The sequence below is a fragment of the Octodon degus genome, unplaced genomic scaffold, assembly GCF_000260255.1.
Source record: "Octodon degus isolate 3935 unplaced genomic scaffold, OctDeg1.0 scaffold00098, whole genome shotgun sequence".
Lineage (NCBI taxonomy): Eukaryota > Metazoa > Chordata > Mammalia > Rodentia > Octodontidae > Octodon > Octodon degus.
The window spans coordinates 5,758,315-5,771,414 of NW_004524674.1; the positions used below are offsets into that span (position 1 = coordinate 5,758,315).

Here is a 13,100-nt window from a genome sequence, read left to right on the forward strand (position 1 = left end):
TTTTTTTTGGCAGAACCAGGGATTGAACTCAGGGCCTTGTGCTTGCCAGGGAAGCACTTATTCTACTGAGCTATCTCCCCGGTCCCAATACATTCATTGTTGTCGATCATATTTACCCCAGTGTGCTACAGACCATCAGAAGTTACCTTTGTATCCCATTGCACCTCTGTACTTGTTGTCTACCCACTCTTCATCCCGTCGCCCATAGAATCTGCTTCCTTCGGAAGCCCCATAATGCCCTGTGTTTGTATGAGCCACACTGAATTGACCTGTGCACCCATGAACTCATAGATCACTCTCCCTTTTGGCTCTTGGGACTAGCTGTTGGAGTGCTTGCTTTTGAGGCTATGTCCAGAACCTCCTGGCTTACTTTTTTTTTAGAACTAGAGATTGAACTCAGGCCCTTGTGCTTGCCAGGCAAGCACTTATTCTACTGAGCTATTTCCCTGGCCCTCTCCTGGCTTACTTTTAAGTGCTATCCTTATCCACCAGATCCTCTGTATTTCCTATTGCTGACTTTCTGGTGTTTCCCATTGGCCTGCATAAGTATGCAGCTGCACTATTGTGTTAACCATTTTAGTTAACATTTTAGTTAGGCTTTCTCTCTGGAAAGCCTGGTTTATCAAGGTTTATGTCTAAACCAATCAGTGTGGTGAGGTATCAGTGTGGATGAATGTTTTCATTGGCCAGGCCTGAGCTAGGCTACCCCTGAAGCAGAGACTGGTAGGATGCAGAGGGTGCCTCCCCAGTGAAAATGAGGGTGCCATTACCAGAAAAACAATGGTTCAAAACAAAGAAAGAAAAACTCAGAAAAGAGGGGTATGTAGGGCTGGGGCTGGGGCTGAGTGGCAGAGAGCTCACTTAGCAGGCCTCTGGCCCTATGTTCAAACTCCAACACAGGGAAAACTGAATAAAAAGGAAGGTGTAATTTTTTCATACATTGGGTTAACTTTTTTTTTTTTTAAATGTATTTAGTAAAGGATCTACAGGGTCTTACTACATAGATCGGACTCATAGTGATCCTTAAACAGCCAAAAACAACATATAGCCACCATGTTGGGAGAGGCCCCACGTCCCATCAACCCTAGGAAAAGGCACTGAGCCATCAGTATAGGTCAGGTGCCCGCTACTTCTCTGCCCCAGTACCTTGATTATCTCAGTTAATCCTCTCAATTGTCCTGTGAGACACTGCTGTGAACTGATCTGAGCCTATCGCTCAGTATCCCCAGTGCTTGGTTATAAAGTTAGGTGCAAGAGCCAGGTCTGATGGCACAGGCCTGAAATCCTGGCATTTTGGGAAGCTGAGACAGGAAAATCACAAGTTTGAGCCCACTGGGGACAATTTGGCAAGACCCTGTCTCAAAATAAAATGGCTAAGGACGTGATCCAAGTGTTAAGGCCCTGGGTTCAAGCCCTATTATCCCCTCAAACAAACATTAGGTGTGTTAGGACCAGAAGAATGCCGCTCACATACATGTAGGTGCTTTTTTTTTTTTTTTTTCCATTTTGTATTTGGTACAGAGTCTTACTACGCAGCTTGGACTCATAGTGATCCTCCACACACCACCTTGGCCAGACTTTCTTGAGGTTTAATGTGCCCCGAGGGTAGGGCTGGTGGGGTATGTGGGACCAGGGATTAAACCTTGATCCCTGTGCCTAGGAAAGCAGGCGCTTAGTCCATTGAGCTATCTCACCAGCCCTACATGTAGGTTTTTAGTTAGTTTAGTGTTGGGATTGAATCTAGGGCTTTCACCCTGAGCTACATCCCTAGCCCGACTAACCGTGAAGTTTTGATCCTCCTACCTCAGCCCCTAAGGGTACAGGCATCCGCCGCCACTGCCAGCAACACACAGGCATGTTTTACAGAAAATCAGAAACAGGTTCAATATAGTTCATATGAGTGCTCTTTAAGGTGGATGATGGCCCTGAACCTTGATGGAAAGGGTCACCAGAGGCAGATCTAGAACTCTCTGAGGCAGATTTGTAAACCCTTGAATCACTGACCAAGTGAGGACTTGAGCCATCACTCCAGAGTCAAGTGGCAGGGAGCCCTGGGACAGTGCAGATCTGAAACACTGCAGCCAGTCCTCATATCTAGAATGTCACAAGTTTCACAATAAAACGAAAACCTCCTTCTGATGCACTGGAAACCCAGCAGGCTAACGGGCTCCATAACTTTGCTCCACAATCACACAGCAGAGATTTGGAAACCAGTAGCGTTTAGGTGGCATTGGAAGACAAGAGGTAGGTGGGACTAGGGATGTGGCTCCATGGCAGAGCCACCGCCTAGCACGTGGAGGCCTTGGGCTCCATCCTCAGTGAGGCAGTAGATAAGAAATGAGGTCAGGCAAGGAGGCTGATGATCACCCACAGTTAGGAGGCAAGCACACGAAAAACACCAGTACAGTACTACGTATTTGGGACTGATACCACTTTATTTAAACAAATACTGAATGAATTTGAGAAGCATCCAGAACAGTGGAAGGCAACTACTTTTCCCAAAACAAAGGAAGAAAAGCTCAGAAAAGAGGGGTATGTAGGGCTGGGGTTGGGGCTGAGTGGCAGAGAGCTCACTTAGCAGGCCTCCAGCCCTACATTCAAACTCCAACATGAGAAAAACTGAATAAAAGGTAATGGTTCATGTATTGAGCTAAAAAATTTTTTTTAAAAAATGTATTTAGTACAGGCTCTAGTGGGTCTCACTTCATAGATTGGACTCCCAGTGATTCACCTGTTTTCAGCTTCTCAAGTGCTGGGATTATAGGCGCGCACCACCACACCCAGTCTCATTTGGCATCTCAGTGTGCCCCAGGGGTGGGGCTGGCAAGGCTTGCCAGGTATCAAACACTGGTCCCTGCACTCTGCCTAAGTAAGCACTTTAGTCCGCTGAGCTATCTGGCTGGCCTCATTGTGTTAACTTGGGAAGTTTAGAAGTTTAACTGACTCAGGGAGCCAAGATTCTCTTTGGAAATGTTCTCATACTGTGCAAGAGGAGGGTACGGAGAATGCGGTGAGTGCTACACCTGTCCTGGGGGGTGGGATGGCCTGCTTACAATGTAAGGGAGGAAAAAAGGCTTGTTCTGCCCTGCATTTATTTTTTAATTTTTAATTTTTATTTTTAGGGGTGTTCAGGGTCTTACTACTAGATCAGACTCGTAGTGATCCACCTGTTTACAGCCTCCCAAGAGCTGGTATTACAGTCGTGTGCCACCACACCCAGTCTCAACTGCAGTCTCAGCACAGGTGAGGCCAGCTTGGCAGGCCTGGGGATCAAAGCTCTGGCCCTGAGCCTGCTTGCAGGTGCTTTAATCCGCTCAGCTATTTGGCCAGTCCTCCGCCCTGCCTTTTGTTCTTGCTGATTGTGCTATCTTCTCCCACCTCAAACTGCTCTCCCTGTGCCATCCCACCCTGTCTTGGAGCCAGCTGATTATGGAGTAAAACCTCCACAAACTGTGAGCTAAAAATCAATCTTTCCTTCCTTAAGTTTGGGTGTCAGGTATCTTGTCTCAGCAAAGAGACAAAAGTAACCAAGAAAGAAGGTGTTTTACTTGTCTTTGTTGCACCCAGAAGTTAAAGAAGAAAATGTTCATTGTATCAGTTGCAGCCCATAATTGGCTGGCTCCAAGGCAAGGTGGCTTGGCAGAGAATAAACGGTCCACCACAGGGCAGCAGTCCTACCTTCTTTCTGTCCCTTTGTATTCCATCAAGCTACAAACTGACTGATTGGTGCCACCCAGTCAGGATAGGGCTTCCCCCATCCTTCAGCCACCCTAGAACTATACTAATCCATGTAGGGGACTAATCCAGGTGTCACACCCTTCATTGGTGCTCATGCAATCTAGACTCACCTGTGAAAAGCCCCACCTGGGGGCACATTAGGTATTTTTTGGGAGGATGGCAAACATCTAAATAGGAGCCATTGCAGCAGGGGGAGTGGTCAACATACTAAATGCTAAAAAAAGACCAAATGGAATTCTGAGAACTTCTCTGAATTTGGGAAAAAGAAGGCCATTAGGGGCTGGGCATGGTGATACATGCCTGTATTCCCAAAATTGGGAAGCAGGAGCAAGAAAATCACTGGAGGTTCAAGGCCAGCCTGGGTCACAAAGTGAGTTCAAGGCTAGCCTGAACTGCATAATGAAACTGTCATGTGCATACACACACACACACACACCCGCACATACACAAAAAAGAAGGGCATTAGTGAGCAGTAGTAGTTTCTTAGGATAGTAGGTCAGGTATGTGTAGGTAATTTTTTTTTTCTTTCTTTCTTTCTTTCTTTCTTTTTTTTTTTTTTTTTTTTTTTTTTTTTCAGTACCAGGAATCAAACTCAGGACCTTGACTTGCCAAGCAGGCACTTAAGCTGGCTGAGCTATCTCCCCAGCCTTTTTTTTTTTTTTTTTTTTTTTAGCAGAATCTATTTATTGAGGGTAAGAAAGCTTCTGAGAGAAGGACAGAAGGGGACCCTTGTGGATTGCCAAGGTAAATGTTTTAACAAACACCTCTCCCCCTAAAAGAAGGAAATAATTCTACTTTTATAAAAAGTATAATGGTACAGAATTTATCATTTTTTTGGTACTGGGAGTTGAACTCAGGACCTTGTGCTTTCCGGGCAGGCACTGTGCCACGGATATTGCTGACCCCAGAATTTATGATTAATAAAATGTACAATTTTTTTTTCAGTAGTGGTAGACTGAACCCAATGGTGCTCTACCATTGAGCTACATCTCCAGCCCTTATTGACTGACTGTTGAGACAGGGGCTCCCTAAATTGCCCATTCAGAATTCAAATTGGTGATCCTCCCTCCTCAACCTCCGTAAGTGCTGGAATTCTGGATGTGCGCCACACCCCTAGCTCAGTGTGCCACGCTCTTTACTGTACATCCCATCCTGGTGTCTGATTTCACAAATGGAGCTGTATCTTGTGTACAAGTGTAGTTCTAACAGAGATAATGGCTATTTTTTACTTACAGGCATAAGACAAAAAAGAAACTATGAAGGTATATGTTGAAACTTCACTGGTTCCTCAGTGACTTCTTTGTTAAATCTTGAATCTGATTAATAGTTTTCAAATCCTGGGAAAATTACTTGGATTGTGTCATTCACAATGTAACAGTTAACAGACAACCGCACTTTCCCCCCAGAACTGGGGATTGAGCCCAATGCCTTCTCACTGAGCTACATTCCCAGCCTATTTGACTTTTTAAAAATTTCACTATTCTTTTGAAACCGTCTTGGTAAGTTGCCCAAACTTGTGAAGACTGTGCTTCAGTCTTCTCCAGGCAAGTCAGGGCTACATAGTGAGACTCTGCTTAAAAAAAAAAAAAAAAAAAAAAAAAAAAAAAAAAAAAAAAAAATGGTTTTGGGGATTGAACTCAGGGCCTCAGATATACCATACTACATATATACTCTACCATTGAGCTGTACTTCCAGCTTAAATATAAAACTTTATTCTTTTTTTAGGGAAGGGTCTACAGGGTGTTCAGGATCTCACTACTAGATCAGACTCAGTGATTCGCCTGTTTACAGCCTCCTAAAAGCTGGGAATACAGGCGTACACCACCATGCCGTCTCAATTGCTGTCTCAGCATGCCCTGGGGGGTGGGGCCAGCATAGCAGACCAGGCCCCCGGCCCCACTTGCAGGCGATTTATTTAATTTTTTTGGTGGAACTGGGGATTGAACTCAAGCTCTTGTGCTTGCCAGGGAAGCACTTATTCCACTGAGCCAGCCTCCTGGCCTCTTGCAGGGGCTTTAATTTGCTCAGCTATTTGACCAGCCCAAATATAAAACTTGATTGTAAATTTACATCATTCAATTTTTTGAAAGTTTCACTAAATTACCCACATTAACCTTGAATTTGTGATCGTCCTCCTTCAGTTTCCCCAGTAGCTGGAATTATAGGTGTGACAAACTATTTATTGTGCAGTACTGGGAATTGAACCCAGGGCCTTCACACTAAGCTACATCCCCTTCTCTCTTTTTTTTTTTGAGACACAATCTCACTAATTTGCTAACCTTCCTAGGCTGTGCTCAAATGTGCTATCCTACCTCTGCTTCCTAAAGCGCTGAGATTACAGATTTGCACCACAACGACCAGCCGTGTAATTCAGGCTGGCCTTCAACATGATGGTTATCTTCCTGTCTCAGCCTTCTGACAGCTGGGGTTACAGGTATGCGGCATCATACCTGACTTATGTAATTTTTAATGGCCCTCTTTAACAACCAGCCCATAAAATTCTTGGAGAATATAATTTTCCCATGTCAGTAGGTGCAGCAGGAGACCTTCCCTATGAAAGCACGGATGTAGCCAGCAAAATGCATCCATCTGCCTCCCCACATTGCTTCCTCTGGTCAATTGGCTCCGTACTGCAGGAACCTGAAACTGGTCTGTTAGAAGCAATACTTCTATCTACCTTTGGCAAATGAACATCGCAAACACACATTCAACCTGAGACTACTCATCTAATGGCACGTTGTTTGTATATTAGCATTTATGTGGTTTAATAGCTTCCTATAAAAACATGCTTTACAACACAGGCATGCAGGAACATAGGCGCGCTCATCAGATCTACGACTCAATCTAGCAAAGTTTCCATAATGAGGCATATTATTCTGGTTTTTTTTCTCTTGTGGTACCAGTGACTGAGCTCAGAACCCTTTCCTTCCCAGGTAACCGCTTTTTCTGCTAATCTATCTCCCCAGCGGGTATCTCATTCCGAAAAGTAGATGCCTTCTTTTTCCCCCATCATGTACTGACATAAACAGCAACTTTGATATGCATTATGTTTCATAAAGCAAAAGGTAAAATACCACAACTTAAGTTCTTCACCCCAGCAAGATCAGATCTTATCTGACCAGAAAACACCAAAACGAAATACTATATTTTTTAACATATTCCTTAACTCCTTGTGAACAAATAAAAACAAGTTTGATCGTCAGGGAGAATCAGACAGGAGCAGCCAGGGTGTTGCAAGTCCTGACCACGCAGCACATTAATCACGTGTCATGCGATGCTCCAATCATCATTTTCTATCTGCCCTCCAAAAAGGAGGTACAGGTAAGGATTATCCCACCTGACGATAATGTATTTTTGAAGCCGTTTCCTACTCAGAAGTGAAGATTCCTCTAAAAGAGAGGGTGATTATATAACACATTCTTTCCACCAACTGTTAATTAGCGTTCTTCCACTCTTAACGCATTATTTATTCGTAAACCTTTAAAATGGCTTTATTATCCATTCAGCTGCCAAAAATGGGAAACATTCTCTCCCAGAATGCCTCAAGTCTCGCTAGGAGCGCAAGGCGCAGCGCTTATTTACATATCTCCGCCCACTTCCTGTCGCCGGCTGCCTACCGTAAAAATCAAAATAGAAGCGATATAATTATTTTACAGTTCATAGAGCTGATAAGCAGATTTTTTTTTCGTCCAGCAGTTTGACCCTAATCGTCCTATGAAATTGTAAGACTTGGCCTTACTATAAAATATATTTATTATAAAACATAAGTAAAACGCTAATCCCAGATTCAAGAGACAATCGCCCCAACATTACCACCCTCTACCAGAAAGTCTCGGGGGAGGGGGAGGGGGAGGGAAGGGTGCGGGAGGGGGTGCGGGTGGGGGTGGAGAGAAATGGGCGCCGACAGAAGCCCATCCTTTCTTCCAGGATGGTAAGCAGCTCCCGGTTCCCTCCCGACTTCGTCCCTACCTTCCCGCCATGAAGATAATTAGAAAGGTTTCTTTTTCAGCCCAAAGACAGCGACGAATAATGCCACTTCAGTGATAGCTGGGAGGGCACTGTGGAAAGTAGGTGATGGGTTTAGAGTCTCTTCCAATATAAGTACCCCAATTTCCAAACCAGAGACCCCCACTTCCAAAGTACAGGGGAGTGTGATAAGGGTGGATCTGGTATATCACCTATGGAGGGGAGAAAGAGCTGAGTGGGGAAACCTTCAGATTTGGGGTAAACCTTCCCTCTCCATTCCCAGATAAGGAGTGCTACCGCACCTGCAGAAGACAAAAATGTACCAGTACGTGGTACACTCCCAACGCTCGAATATGAAGAAGGATAGGGCCACAGAAGCGCTACAGTGAGCCCCAATGGCTTGGAAACACTAGAGTGAAGGAAAGTCTTTGGATCCACAGGTAATAATGGGCCTGAAAAGACCAGTGGTAGAGTTAGGGTCGGAGTGAGCAGCAACCCTGTCATCTGAGTTTTAGGCCCCCCACCCCATAGCCAGGAACCACCCGGGGCCCTTCGGGTGGTGCACAGACTTGCTAACACTTTGCTGGAATCAAGCTCTGGTGCCCTGATCCTCCTGATCCACAATTCCCAATTCAGAAGCCTTTTCTGATGTATGTGCCTCACCCTCTTGGTCTCTTCTGAGATCTCATAGTACTTTATATTTTTACACTCTCACAGCACAGTGTTTATCAGATTGATGACTGCTTGCTCCTCAAGGGAGGAAGCTGTTTGGAAGACATCTAGTGATGTCTCCAGTGACATTTAACAGGGCTTGAAGGTCTGAGGAGTGTATTAAATTCCCCGCACGACCTGAGACCTCCCCCCCGGCCCACCACTAGGAATCTAACCCAGGGCCTTGTGCTTGCCAGGCAGGCACTTCGCCCTGAGCTACAATCCTTGGCCCTCGAGATCGCTCAGCTGATTCTCTCTGCCGGCTAGGCCAGAAACTACTGTGCCAGAAAGTAGTAGTTAGGTGGCTGAAGGGAGTTGTGATGGAAATAGGTGGTGTGGGAAAGGAAGACGGGCAGGAAGGATACAGAAGAGACTCTGGGTGCTGTTGAACATGGAAACTCCTGAGAGGAAACCGACCAGCTCCACTGCAAAGAGGCCCAGGGTGACAGAGAGTGCTGTTACCAGCCTGTAGAGAAAAAAGGGATTGGATCAGGCTCTCTGGGTTTGGAAGACCCCACCATCCCCATCACCTCTTCGCTGAAACCACCCTGCCCCAAGGGCTCACTGAATGTCTTGCTTCTGATACTCCTCGGGGGTGAACCTGAGAGGCAGGCAGGCAAGGATGTTGCTGTCCTGGGGAACGAGGCAGAAAGAAAAAAAGAAGTAAAAGAAGGGCGGGCTGCAGGACTTGAGCTAAAACTTGGGGGAGGGGGCTCACCCTGGGACTACAAAGAAGGAGAGAAGCCAGAGGCTGGAGGGGATCGGTACGCTCTCCTTACCCGGGACCAGAATAAGGTGATAACGACTACCAGATGTGCCAGGAGCGTCAGAAAGCGAGAGGGCACGAGGCCCGAGATCCGACCCATGGCCTTCGGGTACAGGGGCACCTCTTGGAGTAGAAGCTGCAGTCTGGAAGTTTAAGAAGGATTACATTTGAAGTCTGCAAACCCGCAAACCCCCTCCGTCCTCTCGTCCCGCTAGCGTAGGCTCCGCCCAGTTGCCTTGGTAACTGCGTGGGGCGGGGCTCTGAAATCTCGCGAGAATAGTGTTCTCAAACTACTAAGCGCTTCCGGAACAACCGTGGTGTGTTGCGTGGTTTGAGCTACAGCCGAGTTGAGGATGTTCTGGGGCTATTTCTGTGTTCGCAGGGCTGTCAGCGATTAAGAATGTGCACTTGGCAAGTCCCGCACCGCCTAAACTGTCCTGGGGGTGGAGGTTGGTGTTGGCGAGCAGAAGACCACCCAGCCCCAGGCTGGGAACACGGCGGCTGCCTGGAGCCGCGCGACTCGGGTGTGGTCCAGGATGACCCTTCGCACTCAGTCACCCGAGACAGTTGTTGCCCCCACGCCGGCTTAGGTCGCCGCCGGGTCCAGGGCTTGGACTCTCCCGGTCCTTCTCATCCTTTTAGCTTCTCACTGCCTTGGCGTGAGGAGATAAGGGCACCGAAGGTGGAGAGGCGAGTGATGTCCCTCGGTTATCTGAAGCCACAGATTTTTCCGGAGCCTTACTTATTGAGAGATTCCAGACCTGAACCTTGGGGGGGGGAGGGGAAAGAGGGAGAGAGAGAAGAGGGGAGAGGGGAGAGAGAGAGGAAAGAGGGAGAGAGACTCAGAGAGGAGAGGGGAGAGGAGAGAGAGAGGAGAAGGAGAGAGAGGGAGGGAGAGAGAGGAGAGGAGAGAGGAAAGAGGGAGAGAGACTCAGAGAGAGGAGGGGAGGGGGAGGAAAGAGGGAGAGAGAGACTCAGAGAGGAGAGGGGAGAGGAGAGAGAGGAGGAGGAGAGGGGGAGAGAGAGAGAAGAGAGGGGAAAGGAGAGAGGAAAGAGGGAGAGAGACTCAGAGAGAGAGACTCAGACTGCCCCCCAAAAAATTGTCTGTTGAGGGATTTATCAGAGTGCAGAAAACGGCTAGCTCCCTGGAAGTAGGGCGTGGGTGAAATTTAACTTTGGGGAGCGGAATAGATAACCAGGATCGGAAAATGGAGGGGTTGGGAATGAGGGTAAAGAACGGAATAGTCTCTGCGTTCCTAGGAGGCTTACAGCTGGCTGGGGCGCAGACTCTACTCTGATGTCGTTATTGCTTTGGGGTCCCAGGCCCGGACATCACCTTTTACTACGGGCGACTGTCTGACCTGTGGGCTTCTCTACAGATCAGAAAATTCTCGCCTCATTCACTGCAGTCAAATTCATCCTTAGAGGACCTGCGACCCTTTCCCGAAAAAAGCAGTCTCCTTACCACTCCTCAGTCTGTACCGTTAAACCCGTCTAAATGACAAGCCCAAGTTTCATTCATTAAAAATTTATAATGAAATAGTATCCAAACCATTTTGTTAGCTGTGATGTAAAGAAGGTTCTTGTCTTGACTATTGGACCTGTTCAAAGTTCTAAAATTTTTTCAAACCTCCCTCATCTAAGGAGCAACAAGCAAAATCACAAGTACAGTGGATACAACTGTCTTTCTCTTTTGAAGTGAACTTCATTGCCATTAGACCCCAAATAAGCAAGAGATGGTCTGACGTGGTGGCACATACCTGTAATTCCAGGGTTCAGGAGTTAGGTAGGACGATTGCCCTGAGTTTGAGACGAGCCTGGGCTACATAGCAAGATCCTGTTTCAAAAAAATAAAAACAAATGATGGAGGGGTGACACCTATGTTACAGTGAGAGATAAGCATCCTGTACATGCCTAACAGAATAGCGTAGCAATCCTGTGGCACTCTCAAGGCATAGATAAAAAACAAGGAATGGAGAATTCATGTTTTTCTTCCCTTTGCCAATAATTTACATGCATTTTCTTCTGGAAATAGGAAACCCAGGCTGAGCTCCTACTGTGATAGTTTGTCAAGTCTGGTTTTTCCCAGATGAAGGAAGCTGTGACATAGGGCAACACTGAGGAAAATCCAGGACGTACTTCTAGAGATTTTCCCAAATTTTTAGCCAAATTCTCTAAAACAAAGTTTTAAGGATGGATGGCCCAGTTTCAAAGAACCTTTTCCTGAATGGAAGGAAGAGAAAGAGCCAGGCAGGTGGAGAACTGGGAAAAGAACAGTCCAGGGTGTGACCATCAGGGCATGGAAATAAGCCCAGTGAATTGGTGATGAGAAAGGAAGGTGGTGCTTCTGACACCTAGTGATGGAAAGGGAGGAGAGGAGCACAGTGAGCCAGAGAGACAAAGAGCCAGTTGCCAACAGGTTTTAGCTTGAAATCCCAGCACTCTGGAGGCTGGGCCAGGAGGACCACAGTAAGTTCAAGACCAGCCTGGGCTACCTAGTGAGCTCAAGGCCAGCCTGAACTACATAGGGAGACCTTGTCTCTAAATAAATAAGTAAATGGGCAAAACAAGTGATGTCAGGTCTTACAGCTGTGGGGTGGGCCATGGTCAAGTGTGTATTCCAGATGATTTGTTGCAACATCCAGAATGGATTTTATGCAGAAAGTGAAAGAGGAAGACAGATTTATCTAGAAGGGACAGTTGGGGGCTTGCATCAAGGAGGACCCTGTGAAGAAAATAGAGCAAAATAGGTAAAATCAAGAGATATTTACAGCATAAAGAAGGTCTACTGGGAGTGGTGGCATGCGCCTGTAATCCCAGCTCTGGGGAGACTGTAAACAGGTGGATCACGCACGATGAGTCAGATCTAGTAGTGAGACCCTGAACACCCAGTAGTCCCTTCCCTAAAATACAAAAAATACAAAAAAAAAAAAAAATCTAGAATGGGGGTTGGGTAGGTGAGAAAAAAAAGTTAAGATGATTGTTAGATTTGGGGTTCCAGAAGCTGGAGGCTTGGGGCATCCTGCCTGTGTTAGGCTTCTTGCCCAGGGACTAGTAGGTATCAAAAGCAGAGCAGCTGCATTTCATAATATGAAATAATCGCAAGCCTGTCATGTCATTGTTTCCTCACTTCGGATCATAGAAGTCTGCTTTAGAAGCCATCTCTGAGTTTTAATTTAATTACTAATTTATCAATACCAGGGGTCAAACTCATAACCTGTGCTTGCCAGGCAGGCACTTATGCCGCTGAACTATCTCCCTGGCCCAGTCACCTCTGAGTTTTTGAAGCTATAGAAGGTAGTGCTGCTGTCTGGGTGTCCTACCCTCAGTGGCCATTCACTACAGGGCTAGAACCCTGCGTCCTAATATCTGAACTAGAGAAAAAGCCAAAAACTATGTAAAAACACAGGAAATGGTATATGGAACTCCTCTGAACCCTTAGTAGGCTTCACAATAGTTTCTGCTTACACCATTATCACACAGCCTTCTTTCAGTGTAGCCTCTCACAACTCCTGCTGGATTGTTTTGAAGCAAGTCCTAGACGTCATCAAAAACCTAGCATGGGGAAACAGGGGCAAAGCCATACATTTGTACACATGAGATGGGTGGGGCAGTGATCCTGGGGGACATCAGCAGGTTTTTGATTCTAGCGGTTGGTTAGGGAGACTCTCACCCTGACTAACTGTATATGCTGGTGCCCGTGAGCCAGGCAGCTGCACTGAGGATGCCAATGTGTAATAGAGGGGTCACACTTGGAGTGCCTGCCATCCTGGTCTTCTAAATATGTACTTCTTGTCATGACATACCATTTATTGCCATAATGTCTCTCAAGTAAAGCCTTTTTTTTTTTTTTTTAAAAAAAAAGGGGGTAATAAATTGGAAAAATAAAAAGACACAAGAAGAAGAAAAATGTCACAGG

General features: G+C 46.3%; 1 protein-coding gene and 1 non-coding gene across 4 annotated transcripts in view; both read right to left on the minus strand.

The window, feature by feature from the left end:
* Tmem107 (transmembrane protein 107) overlaps positions 1-9,392 on the minus strand; it is a 16,482-nt gene extending 7,090 nt beyond the window's left edge. For 2 of the 3 annotated variants that reach the window (XR_002822573.1, XR_002822572.1), the window contains exons 1-5: positions 9,195-9,392; positions 8,981-9,048; positions 8,781-8,881; positions 8,007-8,103; positions 7,708-7,796 (exon numbers count right to left, since the gene is read on the minus strand). Coding sequence is in view for 1 of the 3 variants with exons in the window: in XM_004638446.3 (XP_004638503.1) it covers positions 7,727-7,796; positions 8,007-8,103; positions 8,781-8,881; positions 8,981-9,048; positions 9,195-9,281 (423 nt within the window). In the remaining 2 variants the exon portion in view is untranslated. Of the gene's footprint in view, positions 1-7,619; positions 7,797-8,006; positions 8,104-8,780; positions 8,882-8,980; positions 9,049-9,194 lie in introns of those variants that run through there. The other variant, XM_004638446.3, reaches the window with a different exon arrangement.
* Positions 6,947-7,082, minus strand: LOC111818640. The gene has a single exon (XR_002822589.1). It is a non-coding gene; the product is annotated as a U8 small nucleolar RNA (small nucleolar RNA).
* Positions 9,393-13,100: the final 3,708 nt, after the last annotated feature.